General features: G+C 40.5%; 2 protein-coding genes across 2 annotated transcripts in view; one reads left to right on the top strand and one right to left on the bottom strand.

Moving 5' to 3' along the window:
- Nucleotides 1-5,901: 5,901 nt before the first annotated feature.
- On the top strand, nucleotides 5,902-17,861 carry LOC122191210 (butyrophilin subfamily 3 member A2-like). Its single transcript, XM_042891432.1, has 13 exons — nucleotides 5,902-5,986; nucleotides 9,404-9,496; nucleotides 11,065-11,421; nucleotides 12,073-12,357; nucleotides 13,094-13,192; nucleotides 13,568-13,594; nucleotides 14,362-14,388; nucleotides 14,828-14,854; nucleotides 15,219-15,245; nucleotides 15,689-15,715; nucleotides 16,360-16,380; nucleotides 16,564-16,590; nucleotides 17,310-17,861. The coding sequence occupies exons 1-13, from the start codon at nucleotides 5,902-5,904 to the stop codon at nucleotides 17,843-17,845; spliced, it is 1,638 nt and encodes a 545-aa protein (XP_042747366.1). The 3' UTR covers nucleotides 17,846-17,861.
- A 2,947-nt stretch (nucleotides 17,862-20,808) lies between these two features.
- LOC122191208 (butyrophilin subfamily 1 member A1-like) overlaps nucleotides 20,809-23,603 on the bottom strand; it is a gene marked incomplete at its 5' end in the record, with an annotated part of 8,263 nt that continues 5,468 nt past the window's right edge. The window contains 2 exons of the mRNA XM_042891430.1: nucleotides 20,809-21,492; nucleotides 22,220-22,288. Of these exons, the coding sequence (XP_042747364.1) occupies nucleotides 20,930-21,492; nucleotides 22,220-22,288 (632 nt within the window). The remainder of the gene's footprint in view (nucleotides 21,493-22,219; nucleotides 22,289-23,603) is intronic.

The raw sequence follows: 23,603 nt of genomic DNA, 5'->3' as shown, positions 1-23,603 counted from the left end.
CAGGTGAAATTCCTGTGGGACTCCTTTGGTCTCTTCGTGTGTTCAGTGTAAAATAACAGGCATAAATGCACATGTAATATAATGAGGAAAAGTATGAACGAAGATGAAGACATTGTGTTGCATGCAGTCAAAGGCAATGACATTTGCAGAGCATCTGTCTTAACAGATCTATCAAATTTAACTACCTATTGTAAATCATTCAAAAGCAATATGATCTTTGTCTGCTCTGTTCAGTTGTTCATGCTTACCTTTGTCTTCCAGAAACTCCATTACCTTCCTTGGCAATATTTTCGTTCAGTGAGAAGTTAACATTATTTTATCTTTTGTTTTTTGTTTTTGTAGCAAAAAGCTCTTTCTCTTCTTTCTCTCTTAATGAAAAACAAAACAAAACGGAACCACCTTCATGGATAAATTCCTAAGCAAAGTGTTCCTATACCAATCTCCCTGTTGACTTCCATGAGCATTTTAAGGAGAAACTTGTGATTTAACAAAGGTAACTCTTTCCAACTTCCTGCAAAGAACTTGGTTTTCAAAGTCATTGCTGAACTAATCCATACTCATCATGTACTCAGTAAAGATTAAGTGGTGTCATGTCTTTAAATCTCACTAATTGGAGACAAAACATTTCCTGCTCTCCTCCACCTTTCTCTGTGGTTTTCTTTTTCTCACATTTCCAGTAACTGATAAAAATCAAGTCAGAGGGAGGCATTCCCACCCGAATAACAATGCAACTACAGCAAGCAGGTTCATGTCTGTCAGTGCATTCCATTAAATCTACAGCAATTAATTCCAGTATCATTGTAAATGCAGGGGATTTTCCTTATGGTTGTAGAAAAAATATAATTTCTTACCTGAATAGAACGAACCTTAAGACTTATGTAAGGGATATGGTAGTTTTGAACCTTTGTCCTTATATCTTTATTACCAGGGAAACTTGTGATTGCATTTTTAACATCCAATAGGATAGAGAGGCTTGACCAGACTGATTGGGAAAAATGTAAATGTCAGAATTCATGCTGAAAGACAAAAATATCATCTTGCCTCCCGATCCATTTCCATACACTAGGGCAAACAAGGTAGAGATATTCCTCCTCATTCCCCTGTGCAAACCAGCTCTCTCTTCAACCAGCATTTAGCCAGAAAGCACTGCAATAAGACTTACAAGTGTATAATGAACAGATTGTTAGGTATATTGTTATTAGTATGTTTCATTTTGTTTTTCCTATCACATACTTGAATGTTGAGCTCTCTTTGTTGACATGCCTAGATCTTGGAAGTGTGTTTTCTCATGTAATACTTTTTATGTTCCATTCAAGATCTGAAAACAATCACATTGGAAGTTTACTCATTTTTGGACTTCGGTGATTCTGATTTTGCTGGTTTTTTTTGTTTGTTTGTTTGTTTTCTTTTTTCTGTTGGTTTGTTTGTTTCCATTTATTTATTTATGCATTTATTCCTTAAGCAAAAGCATGGCTGTGGAAATCAGGATTCTGAACATAAAGCGTGCCAGTCTCCTTCATCTTTCTGGCATTTTAAGCTACTTTCATCATTTTTAACCAAATCAGATCTAGTGGTAGAGTTTTTCAGAAACAAAAAATTTCTGTAAGGTCTATGAAAAGAGTTGTTCCCAGGGAAGGTCAAGGATTTCTGCTATCACAAGGGAATTAATGAGGCTAGGGCTACAACCAGGATTTGAATAAATCTGTTGTAATTAAATCATTGCGTTTCTAGCTTACTTCAATTTCCTACTTGGTCTCTGACTTCTATATTCATATTTCTGATTACAAATCATTCTAAAGGATAACGGACTTAGGCAACTACTGATTCTGGTTTCTCTGTCTCCTGTTGATGCTGTTTTCCATTTTAATGTAGTAATTGTCAGAAAATCTTAATAGCATATGAATTGTTTTGCAAAGGTATGAAAGTGGTTGAAACACAAACGTGTTGCTGCACGTTGGACCTAGGTGTGTAGGAAAATCAAACCTTCAGGTATCTCCTGCAATCCTTTGGACCAAAGGGCAGTAATTTCCTAGGGTTGAAGTTCAGTCTTTCATATTTGTCAACTTCAGTGAGCAAACCACTGAAGTCCACTATCCGTGTAAGTAGGGAAAATGAAAGTACTTGTGTTCAGGGAATGCAAGACAACTGCAAAGTGACAAAGATGCCTCAGTTCTGCAATACAAGCTGTATTTAAAATGGATCATTTGGTTCATGCCATTCAGGTAAGGAATGAAAGTCTGGCTGAAACAATGCTGTGCGCTCACAAATGTGAGGTTTGCATGAGTATCGAGGTGGCTGTTTGCTCTTTACATTCCCCAGGGAATGGTTTCAGCCCTGGATTAAAATGGCTTCTTTCTCGTCTAGATAAGTGGGAGTACATTTTGGAATTCTGCGTGCAGCATTTTAAACAATTTGCTAAAGGTTGTTTAAGCTTCTCTCTTTCTAATACTTTAATGTAAGTATGAACACAATCTTCTTTCTTAAGAATGGACGAGGCATAACTCTAATCTATGATTATAGTTCTACATCAGAAGCTACCAGCTAGCAGAGTCTTTCTTAAAGTCTCTGAAATGCTCATTTATTTGCTGAAAATTCGCTTGAAAGAGAGTTTCCTGAAACTTTTCTCATGATTGGGCTTGTGTTGAGGGCTTGTGTTGAGGTCTGGGTTTGTCCAGAGTTGAAAAGTAAAACTGAGAAGACTCTCTAAAATGATTACTGGTGTTAGTAACTAGAATATGTTCCAAAATAATGACAATATCTTCTTCTTTCAGATGCACTAGAAACTGAGTTGGGTAAGTGGTTTAAAATCTTTGTTTTCTTGGAATATGTACTGCTGCTTTAGGTAACATCACGCCATGGATAAAATCACAGTGATGGCAATAACTGCACATCAGAAGGAAGCAGAAGACAGGCTTACAATTACCCAACTGTGCATGAGATTCACAAAACCCTTCTGTCTCTTTTCCTTCTGCAGCTTCCTGGAGAGCTCAGGACAAAGCAGGTAAGCAGACAGGAGAAAAGACAGGAAAATGGTGCACTTCTCTGTCCAAATTCTCCTGAAATGGCAATGCCATGATCTTAGAGATCAGGCAGCTGAGCTGGAGTCACAGGAATAAGCCTGAATGAGCTGAAGTCAATAGCATAAGCCTTCACTGGATAAAATGAAACAAGGTTTGGATGAGACAATTGGAAATACTGAGAAAAGGAGTTGCAGAATTGTGTTGTTGTAAGGTATAGATCCTTAAGAGAATGGATGGAGAAATGGAAAAGTAAAAGAAACCATGTGAAGAGTGAGAGAGTCACCTGGATTTGCCCACGAGAGAGACTTCATGTCCATGACAGCTCCAAGGGCCTGTACCTGTGGGCTCCTACGTGTCTGTTGCTTGCTTTCTTTGGGGAAAATGTTAAAAACTTTGTTGAAACAAGACAGGATTACTGAAACCCTGAAGTAATTCAACCAATCTTCCCCTGAAGATAGAGGTCCCAGAGGCTCACTGGATCATTTTTGTTTTCTCCTCCAGTTCCCCCTACTGCAAACAATGAATGCTGACTCCTCAACCTCCAAGAGTCAGGCGCTCCAGATGTTGAGGACAATGCATGTGAACCTGATTGCTTGAGCAGCCCCTTCATAGTCCCATCCTTGTGGGGAAGGAAGGGTTTGCAGCTGGAAAATAATTCTGGCGAGTCATTATCATGTCCAGATTACTTGGATATTCTTCCTGGTCTTTGACTTGTTTATTCAGACTTTTAATTAAAACCATTCAACTGTGTAATGGACTCAGGCAACCCAGTTTTGCATTAAGGGGTAGTTATTCAAGTCTGTGCTGTAAGTCCAGTCGTGTCTGAGTGGACTCACATGGCTACTCTTAAGGAGCCTTGTTCTATTCCATGAGACCTCTCATGGCTACTGTAATGAATCATGCTGTTTATTTCAGCAACAGATCACAGATTTGTTTGGATCACCTGTGATAATTACAGTGTCAGCAGCACATATGCAGGAACCAAGAATGTGAAAGGAAAAAAAGAAAAGGGAATAACTCTATAGGGATTTCTAAGTTTCATGGGGAAGTACTCTGTACAGCCAAGTGCTGTCTCGCCTGAGATGTGTCCCTAAAGGGGAGAAAGGGAAGATTCTGCCTGTTGAATGAACCCAGAAGCCAGCAATGTCCTCCTAAGTTGTCTACAATGGTGTTTTGTCTGAATTCCTTCTCTTCTAGGACATTTTTATAGGATTTTTTTCTCCTTTCATGTAGGCTTGTTTAGCAAAAAAGAAAACCAACCAAACTACACACATTAGTTTAAGAACAGATAGATTAGTTTACCAAAAGGACTTCATGTGTGCTTGTTCTAAGATTTTCCAGTTTAGCTTTGCTTGGTGTGAATTGTTTTGCGTGATCCTTGCTTCACTGAAGCCACAACGACCACTTTTTATCTATCCCAATAGTATGTACTGGGAGCTCCCTTGTATCCACCGGGTGTTTCATGTAAATTGTTTTGAGTTATGGTGTAGCAAGATAAAAAGTTGTTCATCATGGCGCAACAAACTGGAAATTTGCCAAATGGGGGAAAAAAGCTGAAGGTAGTCCAGAAGTCACTGTGAAGAATCTAAAGCTGAAATAAGGAAGTAGGTGTTCATACAGCACCATGAGATGCACCACGTATGCCCAAAGAGACACCAGCATACATTAAAAAGCTCTTGAAAAAATAATGAATATGTACATCATTTCTGGTAAAAATGTTGCATGTCTTTACTGTTTAAATGTTGAACCTGAACTCCAAGAGTTTCAAGCATGCTTTATCTGCCAAGTTGCCCGGTATGTGTCCTGAATTAAAAGGAATGCCTGCTTTTTGACACCACATTTGAGTTAGAGTGTTTTCTTCCCAGACTTTCTGATGATCCTTTCTGGTACCTTATTGTCACTTTGTGCCTTCAGGACCTTGTTGTAGCGTCCTGCCCATAAAGAGTGAGAAGGGCTGACCAGATTCACAAATACCAGCAGACATCACAGTCTTGAACTGACAAACAGCAATGAAGATTGCAGAGAAAATGATGACCTGAGGCCTCTTTCAGGCATTCTTTTATGCATGCTAGGTTTGCAGGTGCACCATCCCAAGGTTGTAAGCAAATAAGTCTGCAATATCAGGTTTCTCAAAAGTGACTCGTCGTCCATATCTTTGTTGTGATTGATTAAATGGAAAGCTGCTGGCTCAGGGTGACAACCCTGCAGGCTCCCAGTTCCATGGTACCACCAAATTCCCATCTCTACATGTTTATCTCAGTTTGGCTAAGTGGTTTTCACTCTGCTCTACAATTGTAACACTTACAGTCAGCACATCACATTCTCCTGGTGTTAGTAACATCGAAATTTGCCAGTTTATGTTGTTTAGAACAGACTCCCTGCATATTCACCTCATTCCACCATGGAAGTTTTCTCCTCTCTGTACTTTCTCTTAAGAGAAGAGTGACTGCAGTCACTCAATCTTCTTAACACTCAGAAGAAAATGGGGAGGTCGAATGCAGTCTTATGAAGATCACAGCTCAACAGGTTCTTGGGCTGCTCACTTTTGGTAGAGTAAGATGATTGGATCAGACTCATAGCACTGCCCAAGCTGCAGAAAGCAAAGACAAGAAATGGCTGTAAGTGAAGGTCAGGTTCAAGGCCATCAACAGGACCAGAAGGTACACAAGTTGAATGGATGAAGCAAGGTCTGTGGGTACTGAGTACTAGCAGGTGAAGTTGTCAAGCCACTATCCATCATATTTGAAAGGTCATGGCAGACTGATGAAGTTCTCATTGACTGGAAAAGGGGAAACATAACCTCCATTTTCAAGAAGGAAATAAAAAAGAAGATCCAGGGAACAACAGGCCAGTCAGTGTCACCTCTGTGCCTGGAAGCATCATGGAGATGCCCTTGAAAGCCCTACTAAAGCACACAAGAAATAAAGATGAAGTGATTGGTGGTGTCCAGCGTGGCTTCACCAAGGGTAAGTCATGCCTGACAAATTTAGAGGCCTTTTAGGATGGAGTTACAGCATCAGTGGATAAAAGGACAACAGACATCATGTACCTGTACTTGTGTAAAGTGTTTGACACTGTCCCACATGACATCCTGGTTGCAGATGATACCAAGCTGAGTGGTGCAGCTGACATGGTAAGAGGGAAGGGATGCCATCCAGAGGGACCTGGGCAGGATGGACAGGGGAGCCCATGTCAACCTCACAAAGCACAACAAGGTCAAATGCAAGGTCCTGCACCTGCTTTGGGGCAATCCCAAGCATAGATACAGACGAGGAGGAGGATGGCTTGAGAGCAGCCATGAGGAGAAGGATTTGGGGATGTCACACAAGCCAGCAATGTGCACTTTCAGCCCAGAAGACCTACATTTATCCTGAGTTACACCAAGAGAAGCTTGGGTGACTCAGCATGTCGAGGGAGGTGATTCTGCCCTCTACTCTGCCACAACCCCTTAAGTCTAAGGGGTCTCTCTGTCCTTGATGGGGATTTCTGTTTAATGTAGTAACTGTCAAGAAGTCAGACAAAAATATGAGCTTGTGAAGTGGGCTCACATGAACCTTATGAGATTCAACAGGATCAAGTGCAAGGTGTTGCAACCTGCTCACAGCCATCCCAGAATTGTGTACAGACCGAGCAAAGAACTCACTGAGAGCAGCTCTGCACAGAGACAGCCAAGGAAAGCTTGGATGGGCCCTGGGCAACCTGATCCAGTTTCTGATTTAGTGGGATGCAAAACTGCCCACACTGGGGATCTGGAGCTCAACGAGCTTTAAGGCCCCTTCCAACCTAAGACATGTTTCAGTGAGATGTAATGCGCGCATGAGGACGTGTTTGAAACAGAAACCTGTTGCTGCACTTTGGATCTAGGTGGGTAGGGAAATCAAACCTTCAGGTATCTCCTACAATCTGTTGGACCCAAGGGCAATGATTTGCTATGGGTAAAAGTTCAGTCTTTCATACTAAACAACTTCAGTGAGCAAATTACTGAAGTCTACTCTCTATGGAAAATGGAAATATTTGCGTTCACATGAGAACAGCAAAGTGACAGAGACCCCTCAGTTCTGCAATACACACTGAATTTAAAATGGATCATTTGGATCTTGGTATCCAGGTAAGGAATGAAGGCCTGGCTGAATCAGTGTGGGACATGATTTATATTTCCCAGGGAATGATTTCAGCCCTGGATTAAAACGGCTTCTTTCTCGGCTGGATCAATGGGAATGCTCTTTGTCTTCTGCATGTGGCATTTTAAACAGTTTGCTAAAAGTTGTCTGAGGTCCTTTCTTTCTACTGCCTTCATGTAGATATTAAGACAGTCTGATTCTTAAGAATGGATGAGGCATAAGTTTAATCTATGATGACAGTTCGACATCAGAAGTTACCAGTTAGCAACTTTTATTAAAGTCTGCAAAATGCTCATTTATTTGCTGAGTTGCTTGAAAGAGAGTTTCCCAAAACTCTTCTTATGACTGGGGTTGTGTTGAGGTCTGAAATACGCTGATTCTGAAATACATTTTCACATACGGGAGAAATTTACTTTGCTCTTAGTGTGTCAGAAATATAGACTTTTCATTTTCCATTTTCTTTTTCTTTCTCTGTTTTTTTTTTTTTTCTTTTTCTTTCTGTTTTTTTTTTCTTTTTCTTTTTCTTTTCCATTTTCTTTTTCTTTCTTTTTTTTCTTCTTCTCTTTTTCTTTTTCTTTTTCTTTTTCTTTTTCTTTTTCTTTTTCTTTTTCTTTTTCTTTTTCTTTTTCTTTTTCTTTTCTTTTTCTTTCTCTTTCTCTTTCTCTTTCTCTTTTTCTCTTTTTCTCTTTTTCCTTTTCCTTTTCCTTTTCCTTTTCCTTTTCCTTTTCCTTTTCCTTTTTCTTTTTCCTTACCTCTTTATTTTCCTTTTTCTTTTCCTTTTTCTTTACTTTACTTCACTTTAATAAAGAAAGATGCATGAAGTTACAGCTGCAGTTTTTTATCCTTTTGATTCTTTCTTCTTTCCTTCTGTCAAGATCTCAGTAAAGCTAAATCTACTGCCTAGTGACTAGTAGGTCAATAGGAAGAGCAGTGTATGAATGCAGTTACAATCCCTGGCATGACATTCTGTGCTTGCAATTTCTCGCTTCCATTTAAACTCTTTAAGCTCTTTACTCTTCATGATTCCCCTTTTTTAAAAAAATTATTTGTTTATTTATCCATTTATTTTTGTTAGAAAATAAAAATGCATGTTTGCCTTCACAAGTGAATGCTATGCATGTTCTTCATGCTTATCTCCATGTACACAGTGTTACTACTATGCCCTAGAGAAATCAGTCCCTTCCTGTGCGGAGATAGGAGAGGCTGTACTGGAGTAGTTTGGATTGGATTAAATTTATTTCAGAGGTTGTATGGAAACCTCTGCTTGGGGAAAAGCAATTATATGTTATGTTAAAAATATATGAAGATTGAAAAATGTAGAGAGACTCTTTAAGTTTACAGTTCTAGAATTTGCATGTCTATATATTCCCATTTTTCTTTAGAGTAACCTGATAAGTTACATTTCATTTTTCCTATTTATTTCTCTCCAAGGAGTTCTATCTTATTAGTTAGGTAATAGAAACTACTTTTATTATGCATACATGCCAGGAATAATCATTTGAACTCCAACATGTGGCACTTAGGTCAGGAATTTTCCAAGCTGAATGCATGGTTCCATGGCAAACACATCTGTTAGTGCTAAAATGCTACTCTATTCAAAAGGGAAAACGATGGGAAAACTGTTCCTTAGTCTTTTGATATTTTTAATATTCATGCCTTCCTCTGCAAAGAAAATACAATGTCTTATTATTTTTCATTACTACATTATTTTTCAGTGAGTAAGAGAATTCACATATGGAATTAGAGTGCAGATTAAATGTTTTCTAGTGAGACTTAGAAATGAAGGCACATTTCATGTGACAAGTTTGCCTTAAAATTTCCCCTGCCTGAAGGTAACAACCATACATCCTCCGGTGTCTGTATTTATTCTGTCTTCATCTACAAAAAATGACTAGAGTTTTCCTAAACACAAGGTGTCTTTTAGACCCTTCGGGGATAAGACTGTAAAACACCCTTCTGATCCATTCTCATGTCTTTCTAAGTCTTTCAGAAATACCTCTCTCGGTCTCTGCAGGACAAGTGGAAGTCTTAGAATCTAAGCATAAGTCACAGACTTCCATTCTAAACAACATATTCATTCATTTTCCTTATTTTTCTTCCATGAAACATAAGCATTTTAAAGGGTTTATCTTTGTATCACTCCACGTACTTTGATATCTATATGAACATACGCCTTTCATTCCCAATTCGGTCTTCTAATTTTCTGTTCCATACTTGGAAAGATTACAGGCATGTGGTAAGATTTGGCCGTGGTTATTGAAGGCATCCAAACCTGTGTGGTGATGGCTTCCAGATTTCAGCACACAGTGAATCTTCACATTATAATTTTCCTACAGATAGTTCATTTGATCAAAGGTAAGTCTGGGTTTTCTTCTAATTTCATTTAAATGGTACTATCATTTCCAAAGCTGATGGGTTGTTCTAGAACTTGAAAACAAAACAAACAAACAAACAAAGAAAACAAAACAGGAAATGAAAGAAATGAAGAAATTTATTTGTGTGTTTTCATATAGCATTATACATAAATTTACTGATTTCTGAGATTGTTTCTTCAGGGAGCTTTCTTTTTTCCTTTGCTTCAACTTCTTTTCTCAGCTCAGCTGGTCCTGTCACTTAATTGGGCTCAGAAACCTAGATTTCTTTGGGTATTGTCCACTTCTGAGTGATGGAGTAGGAGAGTAAAATCTGCAAAGGTCTGCTAGAATATTTTCCAATAAAAATCAAAATTAACTATGCCTAATTTTCATAAATGACCATATTTCAACAAGTATTTGATATGAAATCTCTTTCCTGTTGTGTGTTTCATCTATAAAGGAAGGTACACAAGTGAAAATATGATTGGCATCTGATATTAGGTAGGCATAAGCTTGCCTTTTGAATTAAAGCTTTACATAACGAGCCTATCTTTCTTCATGGTAGTATGCCATTTCTGCCTCAGAATCTGTCTGCAAATTAAGCACAGTTTTTCCAATAACCCTTCCCTGAGGTTACCCTGCATTCTGAGTGGGTAAGTGATGGTGTTGAACAACAGCAGAGGACAGAAAAGTCTTCTTCCACTTACAAAACTGACATAGAATCATAGAACGGCTTGGGTTGGAAGGGATCTTAAAGCCCTTCCAGTTCCAACTCTCTGCCATGGACTTGTTGTCATCTAGATCAGACTTGTTGTACTAGATCAGGAGGGCCATCCCAAACCGTCATCAAGTAACTCCACAATTTCTGTGGGCAGCACCTCACCACCATCTCAGTGAAAAATTTCCCCTTGATGTCTAATTGAAATCTCACATCTTTCAGAATAACTAGTCCTATCACTATCAGACTGTGTAAAAAGTCACTCTCCCTTCTGTTTATAAGCTCCCTTTATGTGCTGGAAAACTGCAATGAAGTCACAAACGAGCTTTTTCTTTTCCAGACTTAACAAGACCATCCCTCTCAGCCTCTTTTCATAAGAGGTGCTCCAGTCCTCTGAGCATCTCTGTGGCCCTTTTCCAGACTTCTTCCAACAGCTCCACATCTTTGTCATGGTGGGGGTCCCAGGTTTGAGCACAGTACACCTTATGAGGCCTCACATAGTAGAGGGGGACAATCCCCACCCTGCTGCTACCCCTCTGTCAGTGCAGCACACAATGTCTTTTGGGCTACAAGTGCACATTGCCGGCTTCTTATCCACCAGAATCCCCAAGTCCTTACTGTGATGGGATTTCTTCCTCTCCATTTGTCTGATCTCATCAGCGCCCGATTTCAAAGTAGGAAATTATTGAAATAATTCTTGAGATAACATCCTGATCCACAGCATTTCCTGATACACTGATTTCTATCAGAACGGAAGACCTACATTCACTAACTGACATTACTGCTTCCTGTACAAAATGCTAATGAGAACATCTGTGGCTGGCAAGACTTACATCTACATCTTCTTTCAGGTCAGTTAAGAATTATACCTCCTTACGATCCTGTGCTTGGAGTTGTTGGAATGGGAGTCACCCTGCCCTGCCAGCTGGAAGCCAAGACAATCTCAGAGGGAGTACTTGTTCAGTGGACATTAGTTGGAAATTCTGTAGACTATGAAGTGGCTACCTATGATGGAAAAAATGCACAGAATCCAGTAAAGGAGAATAAGGCATACCTGGGCCGTACAAATTTTTTTCTGAGTGAAGTTACTAAGGGGAACTTATCCCTTCACCTGAAAAATGTCATGGTCTCTGATAAAGGGAAATACATCTGCAGTGTCTTTTTGGAGAATCAGTACAATGAAGTGGTGGTTGACCTGAATGTGGCAGGTGAGTGGAATGTCTTTTCCAAGGTTCCGAAACCTTCCAAAAAGGTGCTTTTGACTTCTTACTCAGTGCAGTTGTGTATCTTTGGTAAGGACGATGGGGCTCTGTTAGCCATGAGGAAGACCAGCCTCCACTCTGGTAGTCTTCCTTCATTGACATCTGGACACTAAAAATATCTTTTTAACATTCTCTTACATGTGGGTATGAAAATATGTAAAGGGAGTAGGGCTGAATGCTGCAATAAAGCAAACCTATTTATGTAGAAGTGAGGCAATTGTAGGCTAGCTGAGAGGGTATTTTGTGTTTCAACCCATTTTTGTTGCCCCATCTTACACATCACTTTTCTTGTCCAGTATTCCAGCTGTAGTCTCATAATAGTGTCATCCAAATCTATTTCAACAGCAAAGTTTCTGCTAGTCTGTACTGTGTCGTGATTACTCCTTTTCATTTTTATTTCAAATTATTTATGAAGGTATCAAAAATGTCTGAAAAAAAATTTCTTTATCAGTACAGGAAGAGACATGGTGCATACAGGCATCTCCATCTGTTCAACTCACGCAGTGTGTTTATGGACAAATCTGAGGAAGACCTTTCCAACATGGGCTGCTCAGTCAGAATATCTCATTGCCTGTTTGTTTCTTTCCTTCTCTACAGCTCAAGGCAAGGACTCTGCAGTTCATATGGATGGCCATGTGGATCAGGGCATTGGCGTCACCTGCAAGTCCCAGGGATGGTTTCCACAGCCTGAGGTAATTTGGCTGGACAGCAAAGGACAGATACGGAAGGAGAAAGTGGTCACACAAAGACTGCAGACTTCTTCAGGCCTTTTTGATGTTGTCAGTTCCATGGCCCTAGAACCAGGAACTGACATGGAAGTCTCCTGCAGAATAGTCAATGATATCCTCAACACAGCATGTGAATCACGAGTCCTGGTTTCAGGTAAGTGAACTCCAGGGCTGATATTTATGAGAACCAGTTTGCTGGCTGCTGTCCTTCATCTCTCCATTTTTCCCAGAGAGATTCTGGATATCCAGAAAAGACATAAATGGCAAGTGCTGAGATGGATAACGTTATAAGAATTAAAATTTCATATTACTCATTAAGTTCAGAATTCATCTTATCAAGAAATATTAGTCAATTCTCATTTATCATCACACGGGAGCACTGAAATGATTTGGAAAGGGAATGATTTAGAAGTGCCTGTAGGAAATGGTGAAGGTCTGCTCTCATCCTCTTTCTCTCCTTGACAACAGCATGATGACTCTGCACAACAGCAGGTGCCACCCTCCCATTTGGATCTTAATTTCAAAAGTAAAGCAGAAGAATCCTTTTTTTTCCATCTGAAATAGCACTATAGACAGTTTTTCGTTCCCAAAAACTTCATCTATAAGGACAATAATTAAAATAATGTCCTCAGATGGATCACTCAACACATACTTCTTACAGAAAGGTGGCATCTCACAATATATGAGATGCTCTGTCAATTTCACTATCTGACAATGCACCGTGGAGAATGGGAGGGCAGCCATAACTGCCACAGATGGTAAAAAGAGTCCCAACGTGATACAGTACAGCAAAAATTACAGCATTAAATTCACATGCCTTAGACACTGGCCATGTCCTAGACTTTTTTTCACAAACATTCATTGAAAGGAACACTGTTTATATTTTACAGAGGTCTTCTTTCCATCCACTTCACCTTGGATGACCGCATTCCTTGTAATTACGTTTTGTGCTGTGGCTGTTATCGCTGCTGCAGGCTACAAGCTGAAGAGTAAGTATTTACACCAACAACAGCTGATATGGAAGTCGTAACCACACTGCAAAGTGCAGTTAATGGAAAATGAAGTGCCATTTCAATATCAGTGTGAGAAAGAAAGAGACAGGAATGAGATGGAGAGAGGAAAAAAGTGATAGGTGTGTGAGAGTGATATATGTGTGAATGCACAAAACATCCTTAACAAGGAGGTTGTTTGTGAGATACAATTTTAAGTGATCACAAATGATAAATAGGCACTGAATATGCGCCTCATCTTTAGAACAGTGCTTTTTTGAAAATAAAACTCATATTGGAATTATACTATGATTATTTAAACAGATTTTTTTTTTTTCCTTGGGAAAATAATTAAAATTCTTCTTCCTTTTCCAGTTCATTATACAAGAAAACAAGAAGAAGGTGAGTAACAAGGGGGCTAAGTGAACCCACACAATCCTACTTTGGGACAATAGCCTCAATTTTTTGAGCTAACAACAGTCTCAGAAGCATTTTCATAGATTACTGTTCTGATAAAAATGCAGGAACAATCAATACTGAGACATTTCAGTTTTGTAATGCACCAAGGTGCATTGCCTGTTTTTTCTCATCAGCTACAAGTACCACCACTGCTGCCTCAGCAGGGAGTTGGGCTTCCACCACTCCCAGGCAGAGCTAGTTGTCAACACAGACAAACTCTTCTCTCTAGTGTCACAATAAAGCCAAAAGTTTCTGTAGCTTTAGAGGCAAAAGCAAACTGTGTTTGTTCAACAGGTCCCAGAAACAAGAAGTTGTTGCATATTGATGTGTCAACACCAAACAATGAATCCAATATGAATATGTATTATAAATAAGACTGCCTTCTTGCGTAAGGAAGTTCCTTCTGCCCACAGTATTTCTCTAAACAGGAGATAATTGCAGGGATTCTTTTGTGAATGCCTGAGAATATTCCTGTTCCAGTAGCTCATGTTTCTTCTAGTATTTTTAAGATGCTCTTCTACTAAAAATACTCCCCTGTTATAATGATTTAGTTGTTGTTCTGCAGAACTCATGGGCTCAACTTCCACTGAGCATTTCAGATTATTCTATTCTGGTTGGGTTTTTTTTGTTTGTTTGTTTGTTTTGAGATGGTGAATATTTAATTGAATAATTAATATGACAATTTTTGTTGTCTGCTGTTTTATTCTTAGAAACAACGATGGACGAGCTCAAAAAGAGTAAATACTCCTTTTCTCCTATTGTTAAATGTGATCACAGAGAGAATAGATTTCAACTCTATGAGGAAATCATTACTGGGGAGAAGAGCTGGTGGGAGGAGGGGTGTGTGGATTTCCTACTTGAAATCTAAGGGACATGACAGGTAACTAGATGAGATTGAGATATTCAACAGGTAGGTGCCTTAAAGAGGCTGTATGGATATCATTTCATTCCTCTTACTGGTTGTGAAGTTGTGTGTTGAGTTACCAGGTTGTCATTTGGCTTCTTAATTGCCATGCAGCATATCCTTCTTTTGCTCACCAGGTAGATTGGAATAATCACAGTTGGTCCTATGTAAACAGATCATGCAGGAATTAGCATTCAGAACAACAAGTAATGTCTGTTTTACAATTTGATACTGTAACAGATGCAATGATAATCAGATGTTATCTCTTTCAGACAAAGAGGATTTGGAGAAAGACTTAGGTAAGAAGATGGTTTTGAGAGTACTTCAACTACTTCTGGTCAGCAAGCTATTTACATCCCCAAAAGAGCAAATGAGATGTAGAACATTTTGATATGAATTTCTTCTGGATGTGACTGTTTCTTTTATCAAATGTTGTTGTGACCTGCGCTGATGGTTCATCACAAATCCAAAGATTCAAAATATCATTATGATCCATTTTCCATGAATGTTTTGGAGCTTTTGTTATTGAGTGCCATGGCATAAATTTTAAAGCATAGCTGATCATCCTTTGAACTTTTTTTTAAAAAGCAACTGTTCAAGTCAGTAATGTTTGCTTTTTCTTTTCTTTTTCCTTTGGTATTTTCTGTCTGCTGGTCAACTTAGACTCAGAGAAGAGGACATGTGATGCAGGTAAGGAAATACTGCAAACAAGATAGTTTTGATGCATTCTTAGAAGTAAAAGGGAAAGAAACTCAGCTATTTCAGTAAAAATCAAGGCAGCTTGTTTCTAGATAAATGGTTAATGCATACATTAAATGGCTGTGAACATTATTATACAGCATGGCTATGCTTCTACAAGCCCTGAGATACTTTCTTTCCTCTCTGTAATCCACCTGCCTTGAGTTTTGCTGGCCATACAAGAATTTCTTGAAGCTCTAGTTTATGGCTCCTGTGCTTTCTCCCTTCTTGGTCAAACCTTTAACATATTATTGACAATATTTGCCTGGTAAATTTTAAAGGAAACTTCATTTCAGTGTTGAATTCTCAATGTGTGAATTATCTGCATCATACTCAACTCTGAATCCTCATCTCCTCGAGATTTCTTCTCACTTACTAATGCCGTTATTTTGCAGGATACTCTGGAATGAAACAGTGGCTTGGTAAGATAACAACTATAAATCTTACTCTTGTGAACCTTACAAAAAAATAAAGTACTCAGACCAGTGTGAGGAAGCCACACCTGAGCATGAACAGACAGCACCAACCTCATCATAGTTCAGATCTCTTTCCTCCTTCAATACAGATGTCAAAGAGGCATGCTGTAAGATTTTCCTGAACTGTGAATAATCCTTCTTGCCAGAAGCTGCTATACCTAAAGCTAGGACAGATCTACAGGCAACCATAACGTGCTATGAATTGTTTCATTACAAAAAGATCTGGTGGTACTGGTGCATAGAAAGCTGGACATGAGCCAGCACTGTGCCCACACAGCCCAAAAAGCCAACTGTATCCTGGGCTGTAGCAAAAGATGCACCTCAGGGGAGCTGATCATTTCCCTCTACCCTGCGCTGCTGAGGCCTCACCTGAGGTACTGCGTTCAGATGTGGAGCCTCTCCTGCACTAATTCAAAACATGCTAGTATTTACATGTTGTGTAGCTTGATGTCCTGTGGTCTGGGTTTGTCCAGCTTTGAAAAACTGAACCACAACACAGACAAATCTCATATAAAGATTATCGGTGTCAGTAACTAGAACATCCTTTCAACAAAATACGTTTTAATAACTAGAATGTATTTTTCTTGCAGACATACTAGAATGTGAATTGGGTAAGTGGTTTTAAAGTTTTGTTTTTCTTGGAATACGTGCTGCTGCTTTACGTAAAGTCAACCCTTGGGATGAATTTCAGCGATGGCAATAACTGCACAACATAAGGCAACAGAAGACAGGCTGACAGTTGTGTAATCACACAACAGATTCACAAAACTCTTTCCTCTCTTTTTCCTCTGCAGATTTCTGGAAAGCTCAGGACAAAGCAGGTAAGCAGACAGAAGAAAGGGTAGGAAAATGGTGTATTTCTCTGTCCAAGTTCTCTGGAAATGACAGTGACATGATCTTAGAGGTTGGCCAGCTGAGCTGGAGTCACAGGAATAAGCCTTCACTTTAAATGGATAAAACAAAATGAGGCTTGGAGGTGACCATTGGAAACACCGAGAAAAGAAGTTGCAGAATTGTGTTCATGTAAGGACTGAATGTATAATAATAATAGCAATAATAATAATAATAGCAATAATAATAATGATCATAGAATCATGGATTATGGAATTGCTCAGGTTAGAAAAGACCATCAAGTTCAAACGCAGCCTAACCAAGCTACCTGAACTCTAGCAACACTCCTCTAAATCATGTCCCTGAGCACCACATCCAAACAGTTTTTAAAGACATCCTGGGATGGTGACTCAACCACCTCCCTGACATAATGGAAAAGTGAGAGAGAGTAATTAATTATAAAGCATGTGAAAGACAGTGAGAATCACCTGGATTTGTCCACAAGAGAGACATCATGGCTATGACAGCTCCAAGGGACCCGTCGGTTCCTACATGTCTGTTTCTTGCCCTGTTTGGGGAAAACATTTCAATTCCTTGTCAAATCATGCCCAGGTTACTGAAGCCCTGAAATGCTTCAACCCATTTCCCACTCCAAAGATATGTTCCTGAAACACTTTGCTCACTGGGTCATTGTCATCTTCCCCTCCAGTTCCCTTTACTGTGAATTCTGAATGCCAGCTCCTCAAGATCCAAGTGCCAGGAGCTCCAGATGTTGAAAGCAATGCAACTGAACCTGCTGACCTGAGCAGCCCCTCCACAATCCCTGTCCTGGTGGCAAAGGAAGGGTTTGCATCTGGGAAACACTGCTGGGGAGTGGATGTGGGCCAGCAGCAGGACTGGGTGCTGGGGGTCATGAGGCACAAAGGGAAACAAGAGGAGCAAGGGGTACTTGCAAGAGGGGACTTCTGGGCTCTGCAGAAAACCAGGGGAGAGGTTTTCTCTATCAAAGGAAACAACAGGCCAGAGAAGAAGGAAATGAATGACGCAATGATTGGTGTGCTTCTGGATTTGGAGGAAGCACAAGTCTACTTTTATGATGCAAAGAACAGAAGCAAAGCATTGAGAATATCTATAAGCCTTGGAAAGGAATCTGCAGAAGTGTTTCACCCTTTTCTATCGAAAGGGGAATTGAGATTCATGCCTGTTTGTCATCAAAATATTCCTGTTCCATTAACGAATCCATAAATTGCACAGAGAACTGTCTAGGAAAGGACAGTTCAGTCAAAGGTAAAAGGGAGAAATCACGAACAAACATCAGCATAATGTAAAACAAAATGAGAAAGAAAGACGTAGATAAGAAAGGCACAAAATTTGAGAGAGGACAAAAGAACCAGTTAGGATTATTAGGTTGGAGTCATATTCAGAAAACCCTGGTTAGTTGATTGAGTTCTTGTTATTGAGTAAGAAAGTCTCAAGTTTACAAAACATATTCAGTTCCCAGAAGAGACAGCTGTAATTTAGGAGGTGCTATATAATCTGTCTTTCCACCACTTTGCTGCGGGAGGAGTTGCATCCATGCTCATTTCCAATTTGCTTAATTGGAATCCATCCAATTAAGCAAGCCCAATTCCACTATAATTGATCAAGAAACTAAATAAATGTTATCTGATGGAAAAAACATATTTAAACATATTTTCTTTCTTAAGCACATTAGAACATTTACGGTTAGATACAGTGATGTATGAGCTATGGTGTCAGCCAGCGGAGTGAAGGGTCCTACTGTCAGCAGGTAGATGGCCTTGTGGGCTCTTAGCCTGGGATGGTGCCTATGGGGATTGTTGTGTGTGGACTGGGTGCAACTACTGGAGTTAAGCCAAGTGTGTCGGCCACAGATGTGGGGTCAGCTACAGGAGTGAGTGAGGGTCCTGGTATCACGGTTGGAGAGTGGTCTCCAGGACCTGGGAGGGCACCACGGTCTATGAACCCAGAGTGCCAGACACTTGGCAGATCAGTGAGTGGTCTGGGGGTCTGCTAGTGGAGTCAGGCCGAGCTGTAGGCTGTAGAACCGCTACTGAAGTGAGCAGGGAGGGCCCTGACATGATGTACTGGAGCAAGTGGGGGTCTTCTACTCCCAGTCATAGGAAGAGACTAGTCTGTTCTCCCAGATACTGGTGGGACTGGTGTGAGTGAGACAAGTGTCTCCACCCCAGAGGCAGAAGTAGGGCACTGGGTTACAGCCCATGAGCCTGGTGTCACCTGCTGAGTGCATCAAGTATGTGCATCTTCACCAAACAGATGTGCGTGGGATAAGCATGTGTATTGACTCGTAAAGTTTAAGCTGAAACAGCCTGTAAGAAGTGGGAATCCTGAAGTCTGAGTCAGGTGATTGGTTGGTGGGTTTGTGCTGGTACGCCCAGGGGAACTTGCAAACATGGTGTGCTCGAGAGACAAGTCTAAGCGTGCATGTTGCAAGAGAACTTCAAGATGGGCTACACGGCAAAGCAGACAACCCTTAATTCCCCCAACATATGGGAATCAAATCTCTCCTTGCTGGGCACCTTTCTGGTAACTGTTATGCTCTTTCCAACTTCAGACACTTCCAGGATGATCTGTATCAAAGGTGTCATTAAATGCAATAAGGTAATTTGTTAAGTACTAAATAACAGGAGGGCTACTGCTTTTATGCTTTCTATTGGTTGACCCTCTGCATTTATTCCCCTGCCTTGTTATGATCTTCACTCCGATAGGTCCTAGGAAATTTCTTTGCCCAGGATGTCTCCATCTTCTAGCAACCTAAGTTTCCCTTTTCCCTTGTCTCTCACCTGCTGTGTACTGAGGGTCACCAGCATGCAACAAATGCAGAGCATCTGGCAGAGGGTGTCTCTTGATCAATGACATGAAACATCAAGGAAGAATGTAATGAAGCCTTGCACTTAATCGTTGAAATTGTACAGTGGCAAGCAGAGAATAAGAGTCACACTTTGGATCACAGCTGCTCTGCACAAGAAGAGAGGAGAGAAGGCCGAGCATTCATGACTGTTCCGGGCAGCAGCTGCTGCCAGCCATAAGGATAAGGGATATCAGGGCAACTGACATGCCACTTCCGATTCAATCACTGAATTGAACACATTCCTGACACTCTCAATGGAAATCCAGACTGTAGTTTGTTCTGTTCATTATACAGACAGCAGTATGTTCACTGGCTGCGTAGAGTTTCTTGAATATCCTGTAATTGTGATAGTCTGATATATTGAACATAACAAGACTTCAGTGCCAAAACTGGGATCACTCAGTGTTTAAGTCAAGCTGCCCTCAGCTCCTCTGATTTTTGTGGACAAGCTAGAATACAAAGGAATTTATATTCTCCCCAACTTCTTTAAGGCAACACTAGCACATTAGGATCAGGTGTTCTAACAGCAGTAGACACCAACAGAGTGAAGTAAAGATATTCTTGCTCTGGCAGAGGCTATTCTGAAAACTGTGTGAAGGAGACTGTGCATGCATCCTAAAATAGGTTCTTGAGCATGTATCCATTCTCTCCTGAGGAGAGAAAAAGATGAAATCCATGAATCTAGAAATAGCAGGAAGGGCAGGAGAGGTCAACAACAAATTCACTGACAGGTAAACTTAGAAATCTTCATCTTCATGTGTGAATTCAGTCTGTACTCACTAAAATTGAGAGGATATTAGTACCTTGTAAATTCTCCTGAATACTTTTCAGACCAAATACCAAAATGAGGATGGCTGGAACATATTCCACACCATTTCCAAGTGAAAGGACTTTCTGCAGAAAGAAACACTGATGGAAAGTCAGTCAGGTCGTTTTCAGTAGGCACTTTGTTTTTGCAACTGATATACAAGGATCTGCCATGACTGGTGATCATCTAGTATCAGAAGTCAGAGGTATTCTTAAGCAGCGTGGTTTCAGCTCATCAGAAAGCTCTCCCACACTAGGACACTAGCCAACTTTTGCACATAAATGTCATGAATATTTCCTGTGATTATCAGTGTACAGAAAAAGAATTCATGCTCTTCCTCACATCTGATGGAATGATCTCTACACAGCCATACACGCATAAAACAGTTCCTGTGCTTAGAAAACACTTGTGTAGGTTCATAGAAACACCTGGAGACTCTCTCTACCTATTGACTAGTGGCCTGAAGTGAGAGTTTTCCTGCAGAAATGGCTCACGGAAGACTTAGCAAGCAATGGTGAAAGAATTTTATATTTCAATTTGGTGGCACAAAGCATGGGGCTGAATATAGTGTACTCGGACCTCAGACTCACTTTTCAGTCATTAATTAACTGTACATTTTCACTTCAATCATTCACTTGTCATCATCATCAAACCCCCATGCAATTCTTAGAGGCTCAGTGTCAGAATTGGTTGCAGATGAACCTGTTGAGAAGAAGGGAAAAAGCTTCACATTCTGGCTGTCATAATTAACAAAGCTAAAAGCATACATCATTTTTTTCTGATGAACATTGAAGAATGACAACTTCTTGGATGAGATGTCCAGGAAGATCCCAATCTTCTGTGGTCTGCCACTCACAGTTAAACGGGTCCAGGGATCTGAGTGGGCCCAATACTCTTGCCCATCTGCTAACCCTATGACCCAGAAACCATTCTCTGGGGACAGAGCCACTGTCTCTTTCCGAGTCACAGTCTCCTGGGCAACACCCAAGTTCCAGTTGCGCTTCTTTCCAACATCCACTTCCCAGTAATGTCTCCCCGATGTGTAACCTTCTTTTGCCAACAGAAAAGTGTGGGAATCAAATCTCTCCTCCTTGCTGGGCACTTTTCCGATCACACCGGTGTCTGTTACACTCTTCCCATCTTCAGACACTTGCAGTCTAGGATGAGCTGTGTCAGCATCGAGGGTGACATCAACTGCAATAACAAGGCAACTTCTTAAGTACTGAATAACAAGAGGTCGATTGCTTTGAGACTTCCTATTGGTTGATCCTATGAATATGTATTTATTCCCCTGCCTTGCCTTGATCTCCACTCTGACAGGCCCAAGGAAATTTTATGCCCAGGATGCCACCAACTTCTGGCAACCCAAGTCATCTCCCTTCACCTTTGTGTCTCATCTGTGACATACTGAAGGACACCAGCATGCAACAATGGCATGCAACACAAAGGAAAAGTGTAAGGAGATTATAAGCTTTTAGTTAAGGAATCGTTCAACAGTAAGGAAAAGACCAGACAATAAGAGCCCTGCTTTGGAACACAACTCCTCTTTGAACAAAACCAGAATCACAAAATCTTCTTGCAAGGGAATGAGGAATAATTCCATTCACCAACGCTGCATGATAAATTCAGCAGGTTTGTGTGCACTTCGCAGTAGTATTGCTCTAGATGAACACCCTGAAACAAACCACCTTCTTATACAGATCAAACCTCTAATTTCATAGAAGAAACAATTCTGTTATATATCCCAGAAGAACAGAAATCACTGAAACATTTATAGGCCAGCAAATGGATAACTAAAGGATTCAAAATCAGTTCTTTCTCTTGTGCTGTTACTTACAGAACAAGAGGCCTGAGAACAAATGGTTACTCAAGAGCTATATCAAAGCTTTAAGAGGTGGGATTCAGAATGTATTTTACTTACCTTTATGTCTTTGTGCACGCAATAACTCTACAGGAAACAAAAAAAGGAAGAAAAATGTTTTCAGGAAATCTAGTCTCCAGTGACTTAACAGCCCACGCTACTGGCAGACCATCAAGTACTTCTGCTATTGCTTGCCTGTTCTGCACGTAAGAAGGCCATTTTATGATTATCATCTTCCATGACAAAGGACAAGAATATTTGAAACCAGGAAAGCATCAGCTGATTACACAGAAGTGTGTTATACTTAAACAGTAAGTTCAAAACTTCCATGAGATCCCACACAACTAAAAGGAATAGATAAAACCTACTGTGTCTGTGACAGAGCCCAGAGAGTCTACTTCTCTGGAGATACTCAAAAGCCACAAGGACGTTTTTCTGTGCAACCTATAATAGGAAACCTGCTTTAGCAAGAGGACTGAGTGACCTAGAGGTGTCCTTTGTAAGCCACACAGTTCTGTGATTCTGAGATCAGTTTTGAAAATTATCAGAAGCTGCAGGAGAGAACAGCCCAGGAGATAAGGAGAAACACATCCAGGTGAAGTCCTCCCTTCAATCTTGGCTTTGCAACATGAGCACTCAAGGACATTCAGCACTTAACATTCACTAAACAGATTCTGAGAGTGTGCTGAAAGGCAAATACAACACAAACAATAACTCCACAGTTAGGCTGAGGAAACACTTCCAAAACAAGCAGATAAAAATACATTACGCAAGTGGTCCAGACTCCTCAAAAGTAACATACAACATTCACACTGGCCACCACAAAGCAATGAAGTCCTGAACAATAAGAGAAAATCCATGTGGTTTGGATGATACAATGGATAAGACCAACCCAGGAGATGACAAGCACCAGTTGGAACACTGAGAACTGGGGAGGTGGTAGGCTCAATCATAGACCTGTCTGGAGACACTTGGCATTGCAGGAATAGCCCTCTTTGCTATCCCCAAGGCCTTATCCCAATAGAAAATGCCTGAGGGCAGGCTGAGGGATTCAGATTTATTTGCACTGAGGTTCTCTGCCCAATCAGGGCAGCCAGCGCAGAAAAAAACACAATGTCAGTAAAAAATGCAAGGGTCCCACAGTACTGCTTCCTTGGATTTCCCAACCCAGCAAGGAAAAACACAGGATTCAGGAGGTGCCTTGCCTCATGCCGTGCCATGCTGGCCCACACACCCCTCACACTAGAGCCAGAATAATTTCACCACTCAAAGCGTTGTTGTCAACCACAGGAGAACAGGCTGTCAGGGGCCAACCATCACTACCCTTTGAGTCGTTGCCATGCCGCAATTCTCCATTCTCCATTCTCATTAGCTCCAAAAACTCCTCCAACACACACTGCCATCACCAGCACAACACCATGACAAATAAACCTGAATATTGGTG

Source organism: Lagopus leucura, unplaced genomic scaffold, assembly GCF_019238085.1.
Source record: "Lagopus leucura isolate 7727_CA_CO unplaced genomic scaffold, USGS_WTPT01 222-3_obj-0_obj, whole genome shotgun sequence".
Taxonomy (NCBI): domain Eukaryota; kingdom Metazoa; phylum Chordata; class Aves; order Galliformes; family Phasianidae; genus Lagopus; species Lagopus leucura.
The sequence above is the reverse complement of the archived record's forward strand: the minus strand, read 5'-3'. Positions and strand labels throughout refer to the sequence as shown.